At 43.0% G+C, this 17,925-nt stretch overlaps 1 protein-coding gene across 4 annotated transcripts in view; it reads right to left on the bottom strand.

Annotated features, from left to right (window-relative positions):
* The window catches only part of Mocs1 (Molybdenum cofactor synthesis 1), a 31,914-nt gene extending 14,222 nt beyond the window's left edge, over positions 1-17,692 (bottom strand). Inside the window, exons 1-6 of one of the 4 annotated variants that reach the window (XM_075895713.1) lie at positions 17,580-17,692; positions 7,482-7,689; positions 7,326-7,410; positions 5,724-5,891; positions 1,919-2,011; positions 1,703-1,836 (exon numbers count right to left, since the gene is read on the bottom strand). In XM_075895713.1, the coding sequence (XP_075751828.1) occupies positions 1,703-1,836; positions 1,919-2,011; positions 5,724-5,891; positions 7,326-7,410; positions 7,482-7,598 (597 nt within the window). In that variant the 5' untranslated portion in view covers positions 7,599-7,689; positions 17,580-17,692. Of the gene's footprint in view, positions 1-1,702; positions 1,837-1,918; positions 2,012-5,723; positions 5,892-7,320; positions 7,411-7,481; positions 7,690-7,763; positions 7,903-8,103; positions 8,292-17,579 lie in introns of those variants that run through there. The other 3 variants (XM_037425269.2, XM_037425271.2, XM_075895714.1) reach the window with 3 other exon arrangements.
* Positions 17,693-17,925: the final 233 nt, after the last annotated feature.

The raw sequence follows: 17,925 nt of genomic DNA on the forward strand, positions 1-17,925 counted from the left end.
GCTAGAGTGTGCAATAGTGTTTTTTAATAATTTAGAATTGATGTTGTCGCAGCCAGCTGAGAATGATATTTTAAGAGAGTGGATTAGGTTGCATACGCCATCCAGGTTTACTTGTATTTCAGGCATGGTCTGGGAAGAGAAGTCTGGTATAGGTTCTAGCACACTATCCGCGCTGCCGCCGCAGGGCCTCTTCAATTTTTCGACACGCTGTCGGCCATAGCTATCCAGAGCCAACGTTGTCCAGAGCCAGCCGGAGCGCATTCGGTTTGCTTAGTCGCATTGCACTGCGCACTTCCGTTGGGGCCTTTTATTTTGTTTTGTTTTCTGCCTTCTTTTGGGTGGTTTTGTAGTGACAGCTGTGAGCAGGTAACATGGCAGATAATTTCGAGCTCGCTTACTAGTATGCGATAACTTTCACTAGATTTCATGTTGTTGTACCGGAGGTGTTGAACGGCGATTGTTGATCCTGTCTACGTTTGGGACAGCCGCGGGAACCGGAACTAGCTACTGTCTAGCTACCAGAGGGCTAGACAGCAGCTAGTTCCGGTTCTTCTACCAGAGTTCGGCAACCTGGAGCTGCCTGGATCCTTCGCGAACTATGTTGGTGCCGACGACGACGTTGCAGTGTGCAGTGCAGTGTCGCTGGGTGACATTATCGAAACTGTGCGTCCTGACACTGCGGGAACTTCCGACGAGGAAGAGATGGATGACACTGCAGAGGCGTCCGTTCCGACGTACGCGGACGTGTGGTGCTACGTCGACAACATTCGGCGGTTTGCTTGCGTGCGCGACGAGATCGGCGACTTGCTGCCAGATGTCGCAGCTCTCGAAAGAAAGCTGATGCATCATGGCTGGGCAAATTCGCAGAAAAAAATCACAGATTTTTTTAAAAGATGAGAATAAAGATTTGTTCACACCTCCGATAAAATGCGTGGTTGTAATTTTTTCAAGTAATTTAATCTACCTTCATCGGAGCAGCGTAGATTTGTGCCGCGGACTTTCTTACGCATTATGTGACAACTGTTGTGGGGCAACAATGACCATCAGTGCCTATATTCTTGGTTTTTCGATTATACGACGCCCGGATTATACGACGATTTTGCGTGGCCCCCTGAAAGTCGTATAATCGAAGTTCCACTATATAGAGGTCTGTATTTTTCCTTTGCGCATTTTTTTCTTGCAAATGGCTGCTACACAATGAGCTTGTTTAAGGGCACAGCTTCCCGATACGTGCAGCAGTTTTCTACAGTGTTACTTTTAATATTTTGCGAATTTTCTTTATCAACCGGAAAGACTTTGCATGCAATTAGTATGCAGTAGAAATAGAAGCATTAGATATCATTTGAACATGCCTACACATGCATCATTGACATTTAGATAATCAAGAGTGATTGTTGAGTTATATATATAATTGACTAAGTAATCACTTTCATTAACTAAAAAAACACCACCATTGCACTTTCTTTATCTTCTTGGACACCCTATACAAGAACATGGGTGTTCTTACATTCCTTCCCCACAAAGAAATTTCTACCCCAATTTAGAACTACTAAGCTACATCTTTGTGCTTAGCCATACAGTGCAATAGGCGTTAAGTCACCATTTCAGTTGAAAAACAATGTGGTGATTTGACAACATCGTTTTCTGAAAAATCATGACATTGCATCAATTCATTGTAATTTCACATGAATCTGACACTCACCTTAACGGAGTCAAAGCCAGTTGCCAGTGCATCGTCAATGCTTTTCCTCACCACGTGCCAGCCTTTACGCCTTGCCAGGAACTCAAATTTTTCAGGTACTAGGGTGTCAAGGCTTATGTTCACGTGCGTCAAACCTGCGTTTTAAAGCGGTCGTTCGCACAAAACTACCAACCTCCACAGAATAGTCACGCTCTCGAAAAACAAATGAATCCTCACCTGCCTTCCTCAAGTCAGAAATTTTTTTTGACAACACCAAACCGTTTGTGGTGATGCCCAGCACAGTCAGCTGCGGAATCTTTGCCAGGCTCTCTGAAATTTATGGACAGACTCATTGACTACCACATAACCGTCCATGATAAAATGACTGTTGTAAGTTGAGCAAATTGTATTTTTGCCAAACACATTTACAAAATCTGTTTTTTCAACACCACTGAAACTAAGTTGAAAGATTAAGAGCAATGCTGTCCTCTGTTTACAAAAATCAACACCGGCAAACACTAATATTGCTGTAAACATTCATAACCATAAATTATGGGGCGTTACGTTCCAAGACTGTGAGGTAGGTTACGAGCAATGCCACAGCTGAGAGCCAATGATTTATTTTTATTACCTGTGCTTTTGTAATATGTTCTGAAAGCACAGCACTTGACTGTTTTTGGATTATGTTCACCACAGAATGCATATGCACTGGCTGGGTATTGAACCTGTCACCTTTGACCTTGCGCTGAGCAGTGCAGCACCAACATTGTGGGGTCCTTGTAGTCATGCGACAACCTAATAGTCTAAGATTGCCTATTCTGTGAAAAGTGACATAATAGTATATGGTGAACTAAAGTTAAAAACTCCAGAGATGAAAATGGCTTTACTCATACCATTGCATATAATACTGACAAAAAAAATGAGTAGATAATACTGTTTATGCTTAATAAGCCAGACACACAGCAATTAAATCAATACAGTTTATCTGGCCAGGTCTAATGGTCATGACAGAAATGCATGTGTTAGGATTGTTTTACAACTGCCGCACCCTACGAATGGCAGTAACCATTCTACAGTCTATGCCTTCTCTTAAAATTTTCTTAGACAATAAAAGCATCAAAATAATATTACAGCTTACAACTAAAAGGTAATATAGCTGCAGTCATGCCTGCCCTAGAACTATTGATGGGCAGCCCATGGCACTCACGTGATCCCAATACAGGCCTGGCACACAGGGCCGAAATCTTCAAGCGCACAAAATTTCGGCCCTTCAGCTTTTTATGCGGACAAAAAATATACTTTTACATTAAACTAGAACACAACAAAGCCAACAAGTATTATAAAGGCCAATTTAAGTTTTTCCAAAAACAAATCAGTTATGTTAATTTGGAAAGCAAAAAAGAATTACTACACCAATCTAGTTAAGTGGCATAAAGGTGATGGAAGGCAAACATGGAGAACTGTTAGAGATGTAGTAGGATCAGAAAATAAACGCTATGTTACCCCATAAAATGTGCCTGTTGAAACTGCTAATCACTTTAATGAACACTTCTCAAGAATTGGTGTGAACATATATACAAGCAATCTACCCTAACTATTTCCACAACCATGCTTGAAAAATCTCTTGAATGTGACTTTCGTTTTCGTGAAATAAGACTTGATAAAGTAAAATCAATCGTAGGAAAGGTATCTGCAAATAAGGCATCTGGACCCGACGGTATTCACGTTAGGATTCTGAAAAAGAATATCAATATCGTGTGCGGGCCCCTCTGGCACATGTTCAATCCCGCAGTAAGCAAGAACTCTTACACAGACATATTGAAAGTCGGTAATGTTCTTCCAGAGTACGAATCTGGTGACCCGAACCACCCGGGAAGTTATAGCCCAATAACTATTCTCAGTTAAATCAATACCCTATTCGAAAAACTCATTGCGATACAACTAAATGCATTTCTTGAAAACAATAACATTATCTGCCCGCAGCAGCGTTTCATTGCATGTAGATTTTGAAGAAATTATAAGATAACTTGCCTAGTTTACAAAATAGTGTACACAAACTTTCCACTACCCAACACCATATTCAACTTCTCGTGTGCAAACAGCAGGCAAGCAAGTCAGTTAAGTTTAAATCTTCCTCCCTGCAACGATGTTTATGGCGAACGATAGTTAGAATTCTTCGGAATTGAAACCTGAAACACTGTGCCTCTAGAAATAAAAACTATTTGTAACTTCAACCTTCTTTGTAAACGCGTTCTTGCCTAGTAAATTGTTGTAATCACCTTTCCATACGAGATTGTACATTGTTGTAACTCTCACAATTATAAAACAAATCATTTTCATGACCAATTATGTACATTACTAACTTTTATGTATTTTTTCTATAGGCCCAGCTACTAGCCAAACAGGCTATTGGCCCAACTATTAGGTATGCATCATTTTGTATACATGGCTTAATAAACTCATTTTGATTTGGTTAGAAATTGCCACATCAAAATTAATTGAATAAGCTTGATAATGGTAGCCAACTGAATGCTTTCAGTGTAATAGCAATTACATCAATGTTGGCCCATTGTTGTGATTAGTATCCACAGATGTTACCTGTGCTGTTGACAGTACATGCCCTGATCGAGAGATCTACAGATGCACAAAGCGCACTTCACTGCAATAGCAACAAGGCAAAGTGGCCCCATAGTCAACGCTACAACCAAAGGAGCAAGTCAGCCCGGCAACCTTCGTTGCTGGAATGAGTGATGTGTACATACACACTATAAGCGCACTAGAATACCTGCTAGGCTGCTGTGTAAACCCTGGTTTAGATGCAAGAAAAACCAACGAAAACGCAACACAAGAATGAAAAAGAGTGAGTTTGCCTTTTTCTTTTTTTTGCTGAGTTTTTGCTGGCTTCTCTGGCATCTAAACATTAACCAATTGGCCCAGTTTTTTACTCTTCTCAAGTATACTTTGGTCTGAGCAGTAAATATTATGTTAGTGTTATGACATACCTTACTAGGTGCCAACCAATACCCATGTTTTTTTTTTTACTCATGTCCTATGCACTGTCAAGGTGTTAAACTTGTAATGCCACTAGCACTACAGTAATACCTCGTTCTAAAACACTCAAGGGTCTTGGAAGACGTGTCATTTATGACAAAGACTTCTTGTAACCGAAAATAGTAACACTGAGCCGAGCTCCTCAGTGGTTACATGTATAATAAAGTGACCATCATAAGGTGAATAAGGTGAGCTGCACCAGCATCAAAGTGCATTTACACACATCTACACGAAATCGCTCAGGTTGGCATATAGAGTTGAACACCTTAACAAGAGATAGTGATGCCACAGACAAATGGGTATAAGAGACTCCAGTGTGCCTACATTAAAATATGGGCTTATAAGAAAATGTATACATGGTACCCTGCTTAAAGAGACGCCTCATATAAAAGACAAGAATTGTGGGTGCGTGTCTCTTATAAAGGGGTTCAAATGTATTAATTATTCCAGTGTTATGCAATGATTAGTAGACACCAAGGCGTTGTTCATTCTGCCCAACAAGAGCTTCCTTCCAGACCGTATTGTTGAGACCACATATTGTTTTAACACAAGCAAACGTAACGGTGCCGTGCTATGTCTTGCCATTTGCCATGTTACATGCGTACACTTGCTAGGACTTTAAACTGAGTAGATTACTAGGGCCCAACATTGCAAGTGTAAGCAAGACTAACATAATGCTACTAAGGGACTCTGTTGCCACTCTGATGAGAACAAGTCATCGTGCCTGAATAGCTTTAATGGCATTGTTCTATGTTCGGCGACTTCTCATCCGCTCAAGCTATGACCTTGCCCTTAACTTCTATTTCAATTGGATTACTAATGGTCCTGTGACTCGAGATGACCAGTACTACTCCGAGAATGCACACATGGAAAGATCCAGACACATTAAGTACAATTATTTATGAATGGATGAGCTTGAACATAAATTTAAGAAGTAATGTTTACCTAATGTTTACTAAAAACCTCATTTTTAAAGGAATGAGCAGCTCACCAATGATATTCACAGCATCCTTTCGCACAAGAGGCTCCCCACCGGTGAGACGGATTTTGTTCACACCGAAAGTGACAAAGAGACTTGCTAACTGGACTATTTCATCAGAAGTGAGCAATTTTTCACTCGAAGTCAGTGGTACACCTTCTTCTGGCATGCAGTAGACACCTGCAACAAACCAGAACCAATAAAGAATAAGTGCACCATGCGAAGGTACGGAGCATATGGTATAACATAGCCCCTCTGTTTATTGTAATAGATAGGTGTTTCACCCATATAAATAAATAACATCTTGCTTTATTGTGGGATGCGTTGCTGAAGATAATTGAATGTATACGTAATTTCAAAAAGTGGGGAGTACTGTTAGCCAATACACTGGGATTGTGATCAGCGTTCAAGAGAAAGATTGTGGGTTAGACTCTTGGCTCCTACCTTAACCCTATAAGCACTACATAAGCAGGGCAGTAAAGCATCCTCCCCCATGTTTTGTTGACAGGATTGACTATTTCATTCTGAATACCACATATTAGGCACATAGAAGTTTCCATTTTCTTGTTACGATATAAGAAATTTAAATAAAGACACACGGCTGCTCTAGCTTACACCACAATGTGGATGCAGTGCCTGCACCCCACATACATGGGGCAACCATACGGTGAACGAGACTTTTTTTTTTTTTGAGTAAGCTGCAATGAGAAACGAGTTTTTAGCACACCATATAGACAGCTTGAGTACCTGTATGTGACAAGCTTGATGAATGATATCACGTGGTCAACGAATTCAGGAAATTTGGTTATATACACTGAGGTTGCAGTTTCAGCTTCCTTTAAAATATAGTGCTCCTGTGGTATATGTGAAAAGTAATGATATACAGTTTCAGGACTGTTGTAGCAGTAAATTGACAGCAGTTGAATACTGTGATGTGCTGACACATGCTATCCTGAGCACATTGCAGGAACATGCTGGCAGACATTCAGTGTAAAACAATATTCATGCAGTCCCACTTGATGATACAACCCACAAATACAGGATTAGGTGAACGGGCGTGACCTTTCATACACTTGCTGTAACGCTGGCACCACACAGAACACCTGAATCTGTGCTGAAAAGTATTTTTTGGGAGTGAACAATGATTCTTGAGTTTTACTTGCTGTATTTTATCCATGCTTCGATATAACATTGGTTGTTTGATTACTGGTTCGTTGGGTTCTAGTCCCCAAGTGACTCAGGCTATGAGAGAAAACGTAGTTGAGGATTACTGGGCATTTTTTAGTGCGTACTAACATTTTACATTACATGGCCTGCATAAATATGCGAATGCTGTCACTGTGATTAAAACGACATCTTTCAGGTCAGCAGCTATACATTATTAGCTATTGTATTTAGCTATCAATATATTCTGTGAATGCCATACAGCTCATATGGAGCTGAGCACAGTAAAACTGAATGACTTTTCATGCATGCCTGTAGAGTATCCTTAAAACATGCAGCCCAGGAATGCAAATGACTGATGATGTAAACAAAACGGTATTGGCGCATGGCTCATACGACAGCAGATGACATGACACTACAGTAAGCTGTACCCAATACGACAAACCTTACACCTTAGGCTGCACTTTTCTGTCAGTGAGATGCGCAGATAAGTGTGTTTCCGACCAAAGGTATCCACCAGAACTCGAGCACCATCCTGAAAGAAATACGCAGTTCGTTATAGGGAGTCATAAGAAGGCGCCTGTGTGCAAAACGTGCAGTACTCACTCTGTCATTGCGTACAAGGCCAGTGGTGTCGCTTGTACCCACACTGTGCTGCATCGCTCGTGCCATGTGACGGAATATCCGGAGTGCTGGGCTCGCGCGACAAGTTCTCAGTAGCATTGTGAAGTAACTTCTTTAAAAGCTTACTCCTAACGGATAGGCAGGTCTCCCACAGACTCGACCAACTTTCTCTGGTGCGTCCGTGCAATGCCTGTGCACATAAAGATGGGAACAAGGAATATCGCACAGATCGACGGCATTCCGCCTCGTCACTGATTCGCTTACCTCGACAGTGACTAACTGCTTATACGACCTATCGCGGTGGTGTATATAGGCAGCACACATCAGGGAAGCACAGAAAACAACATCTATTGGTTTAAAAACAGTTGCTCTATAAAAGGCGGTGGCGAGAACGCAGGGACACTTCAAGTCAGCAATGAAAAACATGGATCGGCGAACGATCAGACGAAGCATGTGCACAGGACTAGACAGGAAATAAATTAAATATCGTAGGTCCGGATACAACAGGTGACACAGCTGGGACTTCACAAACATGTAGGTGCTTTGACGAAAAGTTGCACATCTCGTATCGAGAGCGCTCGAAGGCTGTTAGATGCGGTATCACCTCCATAATGTGGAGCGCTCCAAGTCGCCAGATTGGAATGAAGGGCGTCAACTACAGCAGCGACATTCTAGCTCTCGCAGCCTCGCAGAGTTTACCAAACTACCACAAACGTCCGTAGGCGGACAAATCATAAAGAAACTTCGTTTTGAGGCACGGAGGAAGGAAAGGTTTCTCCACAGCGCCAGCACGCGCCATCAGTCACGTGGTTTTGCAATAGCAGCTAGGTCACATGACCACGTTTGGCATGAACGCGGGAGATATGAACTTATTAAAAGCGATGTGCGGCTAAATACGGTAAACATCCAGACACGCATGAAATTCTGTGAAACGCAAGTAAGCTCATTGTGGTGCTTTCTTCGCAGTGGTCACAAGTGGTCACCATGCTGTGAATCGGTAGCGTTACTATATAGTGCACTTTCAATGGGCTGCCTGTTCGGGTGAAATGAAACTGAGGCAAATAAAAGGATATGTTCATACTGGCGCACCACCTTGAAGCCAAACGGTGAAGGTAGCAAACAGATAAAACATTACAGTGACTCGGTGTTTCCTGCAAATGAATAACTCGCAATTGCGCTAACTCAGCAACTATGCAGAGGAAACAGAAAACAGACGTCTAAGCACGATAGTCTATCGACTACTAGTAACACAAGCAACACCTGTAATTTTTATGGAAATCTCCACGCACTTTAAGTCCATTTAATTGTACGTATGCCTCTGCACAGTCATTAAATCTGCATTATTGGCAAATGCCTTACATATGCAGGTTTTGTTAGACAAATTAGCAGTGCTGAAGGACAAACAGACCCATAAAGAAGGCAGGAAAGCTGCTTCTTCGTGCGTTGTTCCTCTTTTCAACGTTGCCGATATAGAAATGCTAAAACAACTAGCCTAGGCTGCTTTTAATCAGTAACTTTAATATCACTTTTTAGGGTCAGCTTGGCTGCAGCACAAATATATTATGCAGTGCAACGAATGTTGTACTGCGTCAAATGGATACCGACTAAAATTTTCGCCCCAGAGATATTCAGCCAAATTGAAAGATTGGGTGTTTAAATTGGTAGACACCTCCTAAATTTCAGGTAAGCAGTCTTCCCAAACTACAACGTCTAGCGGAGGCACCCAGAATTAGAAAAGGTAGCGTTTAACCCTCATTGAATGCCCCTACAAACGGACGCTAGGGCGTCGGTGGAGGGGTGCAATATGTGCATTATAATTGGTAAGACATTATCGTGTGTACTCAAACTGCGCTTGCGACGAGACGTTAGAATAGAAGTAAAGAGGGCAAACTCAGGCTGTGAGCGTCGCTGAAAGACCTGCGTTGTTTTAGCGACGCTTGCGTTCACGAGAAAGCGCGCCCTTGCGTTCCAACGGCGCAGCCTGCTAGGCTTCCATGGCAGGAGAGAAAGCGTCCTCTTCTCTCTTTTTAGGGGCGAAGCACCTTATGTCCGAGCCATGTCCGTCCGCGGTGTTCATCACGGGGAGATGTGTGGATGTGAGTCCTATAGAATGCTTTAGCAATACAATCGTAATTGTGGCAGAACAGTACAAAACACCTACAAGAATTTTACTAGATGGGTGACTTCAACGCAGACATTATGAACCTTAGAACGTAGCTTCGCCCACTCTTGATGATTCTCATCGCAGGTACTTTTTCCCCTCCTCTTCTATCTCACTTCACTCCTCCTGACCTAAATTTTGTTTTTGTAATATATCATTCCTGTCTATGCAATGCACTGCCCTCTCTTCCTCACCCTCACTTGGATTTACCACTCTATTGGTTATACACAGATTGCCCCCGTGACACCAAGCGACGACATGAAATGACAGCACACGATGCCATCATACGCCTTACCTACCTCCTTTCCTTCTATGAGCCCTCACCCTCGCTTGCCTTTCCGATTCAGTTTGGTCTGTGCCCACGGCAAGTAATCTTTTCGTCCACTTTTCTTTCTTCATGTTTGCATTACAACTACTTCGAATAACGTCCCCTTTATTTGCCGCGAATTTATTGTCTTTTAGATCTCATTAATATTGTGTCTAACAAAGAGAACGACTCCTTAAATTTACCCTTATTTCCTCCATTTTTAGCGAGGGTCTCTTCAGGCAAACTTGGTGCCTTTAGGTGGTTGGTCTTATACAAGGGATTGTTGGCCAGCTTCCAGCTCGTAAGAAGTTCGCTTGCTACGTGACGCCAAACAGGTTGATAGAGAGTGTTGCACACTCGCCGCCATGGCTACTGCTGGCGCTGACTGACGTTTTGACGATTAGTGCATATAGGACTCCTATAAAGTGGATGTGAGAATAGTCGCCATGCATGGTAGCTGAGTTGCCAGAGCATCGAAAGCGTTATGAAAGTTCGGTCCTTACCCACGGCAAGTTATCTCCTCATCCACTTTGCTTTCGTAACATTTACATTACAATTACTTCGAATAACGTTTCATATACTTTGCTTGGCGTGATTGTCTGTTAGATCTCATTGTATTGTGTCTAACAAGAAAAAAAAAACAAGCCCTTAAACGTACACTTTTTTCCTTTGTGTCATGTGTGGCGTTAACACGTGGACAGGGGTTAAATAGCCTTATGCGGGGCAATCAGGCGTTATATATACCCGAAGCCGTGCCAATGCTTGAACTGTGTCATAAAAAAACGTGAGCCTCCTTAACGCATGCAATATTGCGTTGCAGAATCGCCACAAAGTGATAGTTGAAAGCTGCTCAACATCGCAAATTGTGCAACTGCGCAGATGTGCGAGACACCATACAGAAGCGTATAGTGGGTTCACTGTTTTCAAAATGAAGGATGTAGTGGAAACTTGATTGATTTGTGGGGTTTAACGTCCCAAAACCACCATTTGATTATGAGAGACGCCCATGTAGTGGAAACTTATATATATATATATAAATATATATATATATATATATATATATATATATATATATATATATATATATATATATATATATATATATATATATATATATATATATATATATATATATACGCGCCAGCACTTTGTTCTCCGTGAACAGCACAAGCTGATACTCCGTAACATCCATGTCACCAGATGCGTGCCAGTAATGTCTATCTGGCGTACACGAGAGCGAAGTCAAGGCTAACGCCACATGCGGCTTACAGACATACGGTCAGGCCTTGAATGATTTATAGGATGTAATTCTTTGAGATGTCTCTATCTGTCAGCTTGTTCTATTTGTCGGTTATACATACTCGAAGCAGAGCAATGCAAAATCTTGATGAAATAGCATATGGCGACTAATTGATTGCCGTAGCAATGAAATACCCCCCCCCCCCCGCCACACAAAAAAAAATGGCAGCATATACACGGAGTGAATGATGGAGAGTGGGGCGAAGAATTCGTCCGTCCATTCGTTCTTGCTTCCGTCTGTCCATGCGTCCGTCAGTGTGACCGTCCATGCGTCCATCAGCCCGTCGTGCGTGCGTCTGTTCGTGCGTCCGTCCCTGCGTTCGTCCATGCGTCCATCCTTGCATCTGTCTATGTGTCCGTTCGTCCATCTATTCAACACTCCAATTAAGTACCACCATCTCGCATCTTTTCATCATAAATTCCCCATATAGAAGCACCGCCATCCAGCGGACATTCCAAGGACTAAACGAGAGGTGGCACACGCACACTTTCTTACGGCTTGCGCTTCGGGTCCACTTCCCACCTTTAATCACCTCAAGTTCATGGTATATACTACAGGTTTTCCCGCTCACTTTAATCCAAGTGCCAGCCTAAATATCTGCACGCCATCGAAATAATCTGAGCGCCGAGCTATTTAATGCATGTGCCAAACATTTAATCCAAGCGCCAACATATTTAATCCAAGCGCCAACTCACTCAGGCCGCGTGCCATTGAGTTTGATCCAAGTGCCACCGTATTTAATCCGATTGCCAATAACTTTAATTCAGGTGCCAGTCAGTTTAATCCACGCACAAAAACCAGAATACGGGGCGTAAAAACGGCAGTGCAATTGAAATGCAGTTCCTACAGTATAAAAGACAATAGTCGGAAGGTAGAATCAATCATTATTATTTGTATTCGCCGATAGTATTCTTGAAATAAATTACTGCCGTGGTTCGCTTAAGCCATGTTTGGAGTGCTTATACTTTGCTATGCGCAAGTTTGTATAATGAGTGCTTGTCCAGGTGAAATAAATTTAATGAAAACGAAAAAAACGCAGGAACATATTACTGAATATTTTACAGTGCAATGAAATTCAGTATCCTTCACTGAAGCTCATAATTAGCTTTGGCACACACTACAACATTACATGCAGATAATTACATGTAGATAATAAATGATAATAACACGCAACTGACCTTGGGCCTAGCTTTCTTTTTTTTTTTGAGTACGTGTTTTGTTTGCGTGGCATTATGCCTCTCATCGCACATTGGAAGCTTGCGGATTCAGTGCAATCACTAAATTATTTGTTCTGTACCCCCCTCTCTATCTCTACAGACACACACACGCATGCACGCACACCCACCCACCCACCCACCCACCCACACACACACACACACACACACACACACACACACATATATATATATATATATATATATATATATATGTATGTGTGTGGGGGGGGTGCGTGCGTGCGTGTTATTATCATTTTGTTTCCTTTGTGTTCGTTTCATCGCATTCGTCAAGTACGTCACAAAACTAACAAGCTAAACGAACAATCAGTACTGTTCGTATCATTGGAGACATATAACTTTGTTTAAATAAAAAAATGAGAGCATACAATAATGTAAAATAAAACTTCTATTGCCACATCAGAATGATCAGTTTACGTTTTATGTTCGCTACAAGAAAAAAAAACATATTGGAATTATCTCTAATTCACAGTGCGTGCCACGCGACGGCTTCCTAATTTCTTGATTATGTAGCTGCCTTTGAACCATCACTGCCCGCGACCATGCTTTTAATCTCTTAGTATGCGTTCCAGCACTCCAATAAACATAGTGTGTCGTTCGCATTACATGACCTGTCCTGGTAATGTAATGTTGTAGTGTGTACCAAATCCAATTATGAACTTCAGTGACGGATACTGAATTTCATTGCACTGTAAAATATTCAGTAATATGTTCCTGCGTTTTTTTTTTCGTTTTCATTAAATTTATTTCACCTGGGCCAAGCACTCACTATACAAACTTGCGCATAGCAAAGTATAAGCACTCCGACCATGGCTTAACTGAACCATGGCAGTAATCTTTTTCAATAATACTATCGGCGAATACAAATAATAATGATTGATTCTACTTTCCGACTATTGTCTTTTATACTGTAGGAACAGCATTTCAATTGCACTGCCGTTTTTACGCCCCGTATACTGATTTTTGTGCGTGGATTAAACTGACTGGCACCTGAATTAAAGTAATGGGCAATCGGATTAAATACGGTGGCACTTGGATTAAACTCAATGGCACGCGGCCTGAGTGAGTTGGCGCTTCGATTAAATGTTTGGCACATGGATTAAATAGCTCGGCGTTCAGATTATTTCAATGGCGTGCAGATTATTTAGGCTGGCACTTGGATTAAAGTGAGCGGGAAAACCTGTAGTTCACTGTATTCATGGCACTGTGGCCGAACGCTCGCTAAACCTTTCGAAAACCAAGGAGGTTACGCCCAGCGAGTATGACGTAGCAAACTTTTTCAGTCAGATAGTGCTCAATGTACATGCCAATGGCTGCTAATGGGAAATGAGAGGCGGAGAATTCGGCTTTTACTTTCTTACGGCTTGCGCTTCGTATCTACTTCCCATTTTTAACCACCTCGAGTTCATTCATGGTGTATACAAGTTCATTGTATTCATGACACTGCGGCTCAACGCTCGCTAAACCTTTCTAAAGCTAAGGAGGTTACACCCAGTGGGTATAACGTAGCAACCCTTTCTTGTCAGATGGTGCTCAATGTACATGCCAATGGCTGCTAATGGTAATTGCAGCCTGCGCGTTAACTAAAAGCCGAATGCTCCTGTCTCTCATTCCCCATTAGCAGCCATTGTCATCTACATTGAGTATTATTTTTTATTGTTCAACAACGCACAGATGAAGTCTCTCACCGGCACCAGCTTGGAGGTCAAAATGTTATACTTGTTACATACTACGGGGGACGAACGAGTGCCGCTATAACGAGTTTCGCCCCCAAAAAATCTAAAATTTTTCTTCCTCGGCAGCAACACGGACCCCGTTGCGCAAAGATGGAGTTATTCTCTCTGATCACAGCCCCACCGCGGTGGTCTAGTGGCTAAGGCACTCGGCTGCTGACCTGCAGGTCGCGGGATTGAATCCCGGCTGCGGCGGCTGCATATCCGATGGAGGCGGAAATGTAGGCCCGTGTGCTCAGATTTGGGTGCACGTTTAAAAAACCCCAGGTGGTCGAAATTTCCGACGCCCTCCACTACGGCGTCTCGCATAATCATATGGTGGTTTTGGGACGTTAAGCCCCACATATCAATCAATCAACACGCTACGCAGTTCTCGAACACACATATGCCTGATCCAAATGTCGCGGGTTGTATCCCAGCAGTGCCTCGCCCCACCCAGTTATCGAGGATATGATAAGCGCCTCTGTTAAAATAAAGCTTTCGCGCCACCACAAACATGACGAACGCACGCGTCTCATTTCAGAAGCTTATCACTGCCACAATAGCAGCGAGTAGTGAAGCGCACGCACACACACACGCACACACACACACACACACACACACACACACACACACACACACACACACACACACACACACACACACACACACACACACACACACACACACACACACACACACAGATATGTATATGAACACGTTTTGCTATCGGCCACAAAAACGATAACCGCTGTGGCTGTTTATCTCTGTCGTGAACCGGTGTGAGAGAAGTGTATCGTTCGTACGCGGAACGTTAGGGAGCACTAGAATCACCATGCGCACTGGCGCGCGAGCGGGTTTGTCACGTGGTATTTTTAAAGACGATAGTCTTTCTTGGGGACCTTCGGCGCAAAAAATTAAGTCTGTTTGTCTGTCTGTCTGTTCGTTTGTCTGTTTGTACACTCTTACCGGCATCGGGTACTTGAAACGGCCGACCCAATCTGCAGCGCACACCAATGTTGCTCAAGGTTTAGTGTTCATACTTGTGCAGTTGTCAATTTAAAAGCAAATATTGCGCATGTCTAGGGCCCCATAACAACAACTCTGTAATCTGCATGTGCGTCTTTTACTAGAAAAGGTATACATATGTAATTTTAAGACCGTAGCGCTTATCACGCTGCGCTGCCCATGCAACACTTGCGCGAAAAGGCGAGTGTTTCCAACGCTTTGCTAAGACGAGATGGTGGGGGTCCCTACCCGTCGTCTTGCGTTCTACACCTTATTACCTCTGAGACGGGCGCGTACGAGCCACGCGCTTCGTTTTTCAAGAAAACTTCCAGATGGCGCTCATGTCTCACGTGTGTCGTGAGACATGAGCGCCATGTCTGGGAGCGTGCAGTGGAGGCGCTAGTTCGCCTCCACTGCACGCTCGAGGCACTCTAACGCAGCGCTTCTGGAGTACCATTCACCGATTTTGTTGCGCAGAACATCAAATAAATATTTCGTTCACTGTCTCCACACGCACGACTATCGTCTTTCGACATTTGCAGGTTACATGCAGATACGGGGTCAACTTTGTTTTGTATTTCGCGGGCATTTGTACTTAGCAATAAAGCACTAATATTCACCGATATGAATCTCGAAACTGTCTAATCAGACGTCTTGCAAACCTATTTTCAACTTTCCCATTGAAATATTTGTCCATCTTCGTTTCTTTAAAGGTTAGTTCCTTAAAGATCTAATTAAACAATATTTTAGAACACAAAAAAAGATTGTCCGACTAACTCCAGGCAATGGTGAGCAACATGCATTTGGTCGCGTCGCAATTCTGTGCGTCGGCATATTTTTTAACATTGGCTAAAGTTACATTGGGCGCCCTGTATATGCAGACTGAAGGAATAATCCCATTTGGTTGTTAGTCAACGCCGTGGTCTCTTGTGCTTTCTTGTTTCGTTTTTCTAGCGCTTTTTTTTTCCACTCGCAACTTGATGAGGTGATCAAAATGGCTGAAAGAGGTCTTAGATACTGCCGTTCCGAAGCGTGCAATCGTACCTGCTGTATACTTTTGCATCATCATCATCACCACCACCACAACAACGAAGTATGCTGCTCCGCAGGTATCTAAACCTTATTAACGCGTTTCGGATTCTTCGCGACGTCGCAAAGTGGGATCATTTACTGCGCAGTGTGTAGCTGGCGACTGTATACTCGTGGTACAGTAGCGAGGCACACTGTGAAATCTCTCCGGCGTCCTGAAAGAGTTTGCAGCGGTAAACCTTGTCCACCAGCTCATGCCTCGACTGTGTTGCGCGTACCGCGCGGACCTCGTTCTTATGTGTGAATCTGTTTTCACGGAGTGGTGCAGATCAAGCAAGATATCGCCGAAAATCATCTTTTAACGCTCGTTTGATGAGCTCGTTTCGCTGAAATTACGGCTTCGGCGTTGTTGTTTGTGATAGAAAAATCATCATCTTGTCCGTGACCGACACGATCGAGAAAGATGCAGATAAAAGAAATAATGAAAATTACCAGGTCCGAGTGAGTATCGAACACTGGCTGTCTACGCAGCAAGCGGGTGTTGTAACAGCGAGAAACAAATTAATTGTTGAATCTAGCTGCTTCGGAAAGAAGCATATATGAACGCCATGTAGCAGAAAAAGTGTGCACAGCGAATCACGTACTATGTGGCAGAAGCGTACAATCGCACCAGGCGTTAAAACATATTCAGCAACGAGTGCGAGTTTTCAAGTCCCACCCATTACAAAGTGCTCAGACACATTTAATCATCATCAGCAGCAGTAGCAGCAGAACCATGAACAAAGTTGATTGATTTGTGGGGTTTAACGTCCCAAAACCACCATATGATTATGAGAGACGCCGTAGTGGAGGGCTCCGGAAATTTTGACCACCTGGGGTTCTTTAACGTGCACCCAAATCTGAGCACACGGAACCATGAACAAAGTGAACAGCTGCGTAGGTTAGCGTGTTCTTCTATGGATGCGTAGTGCCATTCGCTGATTCACAAGGAGGAATCATTAACAACTTTGTTCGCAATGGGCCTTCAGTCATACCTTGAAACTGCCAATATTGCGCCCACAATAATTCGTTGTCTGCGTGGTTGAGGTGGTTGAGGTATGCACCGAGAACCGAGAAATAGGCTAGCAGTTCAGGAGGCGGTGCGCAGTAGGCCCGATCACGCTATCGCGATCTACTCTTGAAGGCGAAGCTGAAGCGTCCCCCCCACCCTATTCTTTATTTAAAAAAGGAGAGGGAGGAAGAGACATACTCGAAGAATTCCACGTCGTAGGCTAACCCAGCATACCCTTTTTCGGATAGATCTGGATAGTTGGCGAACAACAGCTCACCTTGGAAACATGCGCCTTCAAACTTGTTTTCGTCGATGACACAAAACGGGGCTATATGCTACGTGCTATGTTTCTACGCACTGGCGGCTGGGATGATAGGCCTTCCATTGCTAAAACCAATGAGCGGAGCGTTATCTGGACAGCCGCAAACACACACACACACGAAAGAAAGGTGACGGATGAAGCGTATACTTCCCGCCACCTGTGAGTGAACCGACTAACCCGAGAATAACTTTTATTCAAATGAATCACTTAGGCAAAAATAATCCAACATTCTGCCAAATAAATGAGACTTAAATTCAATGCAATCGACAATTAAGCCCGCCGATTTCAGTAAATGACAAAC

This window comes from Rhipicephalus microplus, chromosome 5 (assembly GCF_043290135.1).
Source record: "Rhipicephalus microplus isolate Deutch F79 chromosome 5, USDA_Rmic, whole genome shotgun sequence".
NCBI classification, from domain to species: domain Eukaryota; kingdom Metazoa; phylum Arthropoda; class Arachnida; order Ixodida; family Ixodidae; genus Rhipicephalus; species Rhipicephalus microplus.